Raw genomic sequence first — 2,784 nt, forward strand, 5'->3', positions numbered from 1 at the left:
AGCAGGAAAATGAGAGCAAGGTCAACACACTGACAATTGAGGCCTTTTTTTAAGCAGGGTCCCATTCCAGTTGGCAGCAGTTTTATGCTGGGAGCAAGGGCTGCAGATGGGGTCCTAAAAACCAGCGTATGGCAGAGACTCAATTTATACATCCCTCACTCGGGGGCCAATGGTTATCTCCGCTGCACAGGCATGGGTGCGCTCCATGGTGCAGTCCCAGAGCAGGTCAGCCTGTGTTTGTTTTGCTATTTTTTTAATCTGGGACTAAAATTTCCTCTTAAACAAAGTTGTTTACAACAGGGCCGAACCAGACATCAGAAAGTGGTTGGAAGCTTACACAGCTCACAGAGCCAGACCCCCAGGGCTCCCCCCAACCCTTCTCCAGCACGTGGAACCCTCCTCCAAAAAAAATGCGCAGCCCCTTCCACGCTGCAGACCTGCCACCCACCCTTGAGACACCTTCCAGCTCAGGGGTTCAAGAGAACAGAGATGGTAGGGGCGCAGGGTGAGAGCTCTCCATCATGTTTTCTGTGTTCAGTTCCATCACCAGGGGCCACAGGCAAAGATAAAGAGCCTTAAAAGCTCCTGCAATCCTGAACAGCGCGAGGGGAAGTGAATTTTCCTTATGCAAGCGAAGCTACAGGAAGGGAGGAAGACAGACAGCAAAAATCCTGGTGATCTCCTGCCTCACAGCACAGATGCCCTCCTTGGGCTGCAGTAAGAGTACCACCGCGGTGATCGGCAGCCGTGACAGGCAACACGGGGTCCAGCCACGTTGGACGTTGCACCCATAGGATTAATGGCCCCTGACGCCAAGACCTTTGAGATGAGACCACAGGCTCAGCCTCCTGAAATCTCCGGAAAGACTGTCACAGGGCCCCCTGCCTTGCACAGCTTCGTAAACTTCTGCTAACAGGAGCGCGGCTTTCCTCGAGACATGCCTCCTACCCCAGCTCCCGGCGCAGGGCTCCCTACCCAAACCGCAAAGAGGACGGAAAGTTATTTCACATCCTCCCATGCCAAAACAACACATCTCTCCCGGCGCGCCCGAAAGGCCGCGGATCGGCTTGCTCGCTCTGAAGTCTGCGCACAATGCTGGTTTGAATTAAGCCCGAAGAATTCAGATCCAGCTCCTCCGACACCGCCCATTCTCCAGGCAGCGCTAATAAAAGCGAAATAAACGCCGGGGGGGAAACACTCAGACACTAACTCCAGGGTTAGTCACTTTTCCTCTGTGCCCACGCTCCCATTTTAGGGCAAGCAGGAGTCTCCACGGGCTGCAGATGCAAACGAGCCACATTTCTCCACGGGAAAAGTTATTCCGACCCCTTTTTGCACTAATCCCACTCTCCAGGAATGAGGCTGCGCTGTCTGCCAAGCCCCAGCGCTCCCTCCGCCACCTCCTTGGCCATGCCCTGGGTAGGAGGGTGAGGGAGGCTCCTCTCCAAGCCTGAAGCTTCAGGCAGCGAGCCAACCGAATTCCTGGGGTCCGGGGAGCCAGTGAGCGGCAAGGAAGCTCCCAGAGGCTTTGCAGCAGCCCAGCCAGGTCTGCATGCATTTCTCTGCCTGGCAAAGGCTCGAAAACATTATTATTGTTTTAAACTCTTCTGGGGGAAGGACGAAGAACAGCAAATCCCCCGCACGCAGGGCTTTATGCTGGAGTCAACACAGGGCTGGGGTTTGGTCCCCCGAAATGGGGGACCCTCCTGCAGCAGCACCACAACAAACCAGGTCACACCAACAGCCCCACCAAGATGGTGGGGGCTGCAAAGCCACTGCAGCCATTGAAGGACAAACCACCATGGGCATCTGTGCCACTGCTTCCCAGGAGTGACAGACGCCGAGGGAACCTTCCCAGGACGTGGAGGGACCTCCCGGCATCCTGTCCCCCAGGACCCGCTTCCCAGGGGGAGAAAGGATCCTGTGATGCCTTGTCCTGCATGACACCCTTCCTGGGGGGATGGAGGGACCCTGTGCCACCCCATCCTCCATAACACCCTTCCTGGAGCACACGTGACGTCCTACACCCCGTGATGCCCTTCCTGGAGCATCCATGGGCCCTGTGATACCATGTATCCTGCAATGCCCTTCCTGGGTCATACATGGACACTGTGCCACCCCATCCTCTGTCACACCCCTCCCAGAGCACCCACGAACCCTACAATGCCCCGTCCCCCGTGACACCCTTCTTGGAGCATGCACAGCCACCGTGATGGTGTATGACCTCCTGCAAAGCCCTTCCTGGGGCATGCCAGGACCCCACGACACCCTCCCTAGGGTGTCCACGGACTCTGTGACACCCTGCCTCCTGCAGTGCCCTTCCTGGGACACTCACGGACCCCGTGATCCCCTGTACCTCACAACACCCTTCTTGGGGCATGCATGGACCCCACCATGCCTCACCTCCCGCAGTGCCCTTCCCAGGGCACACATAGACCCCATGACACCCCATCCACTGCGACGCCCTTCCTGGGGCTCACACAGACCCATGACGCCCATCCTGGGGCACGCAGGGCCCCCGTGACACCCATCCCAGAGGCCTCCCCTGCTCTGTCCCCACGAGTGTGGGGCGATGCCCGGCGGGACCCACTCACCGCTCGTCCGGCGCGCGGCCCTGCTGCAGGGCGGGCTCCAGGGGCACCAGGGCCTGGCCCAGGAAGCGGTCCATGCCCACCAGGGCACGGTGCATGACGGTGAGCACCAGGCCGCCGCGGGCCAGGCCCGCCGGGGTGCCCAGCTCGGGGGGCAGCTCGAAGGCGCACTCCTCCCGCCCTTCCGGGCTGC

General features: G+C 59.3%; 1 protein-coding gene across 1 annotated transcript in view; it reads right to left on the minus strand.

Moving 5' to 3' along the window:
- The window catches only part of RAB11FIP5 (RAB11 family interacting protein 5 (class I)), a 47,926-nt gene that overhangs the window by 38,177 nt on the left and 6,965 nt on the right, over positions 1 to 2,784 (minus strand). The window contains exon 2 of the mRNA XM_009879854.1: positions 2,595 to 2,780. Within this exon, the coding sequence (XP_009878156.1) occupies positions 2,595 to 2,780 (186 nt within the window). The remainder of the gene's footprint in view (positions 1 to 2,594; positions 2,781 to 2,784) is intronic.

Source organism: Charadrius vociferus, unplaced genomic scaffold (assembly GCF_000708025.1).
Source record: "Charadrius vociferus isolate BGI_N301 unplaced genomic scaffold, ASM70802v2 scaffold502, whole genome shotgun sequence".
Taxonomy (NCBI): Eukaryota; Metazoa; Chordata; class Aves; order Charadriiformes; family Charadriidae; genus Charadrius; species Charadrius vociferus.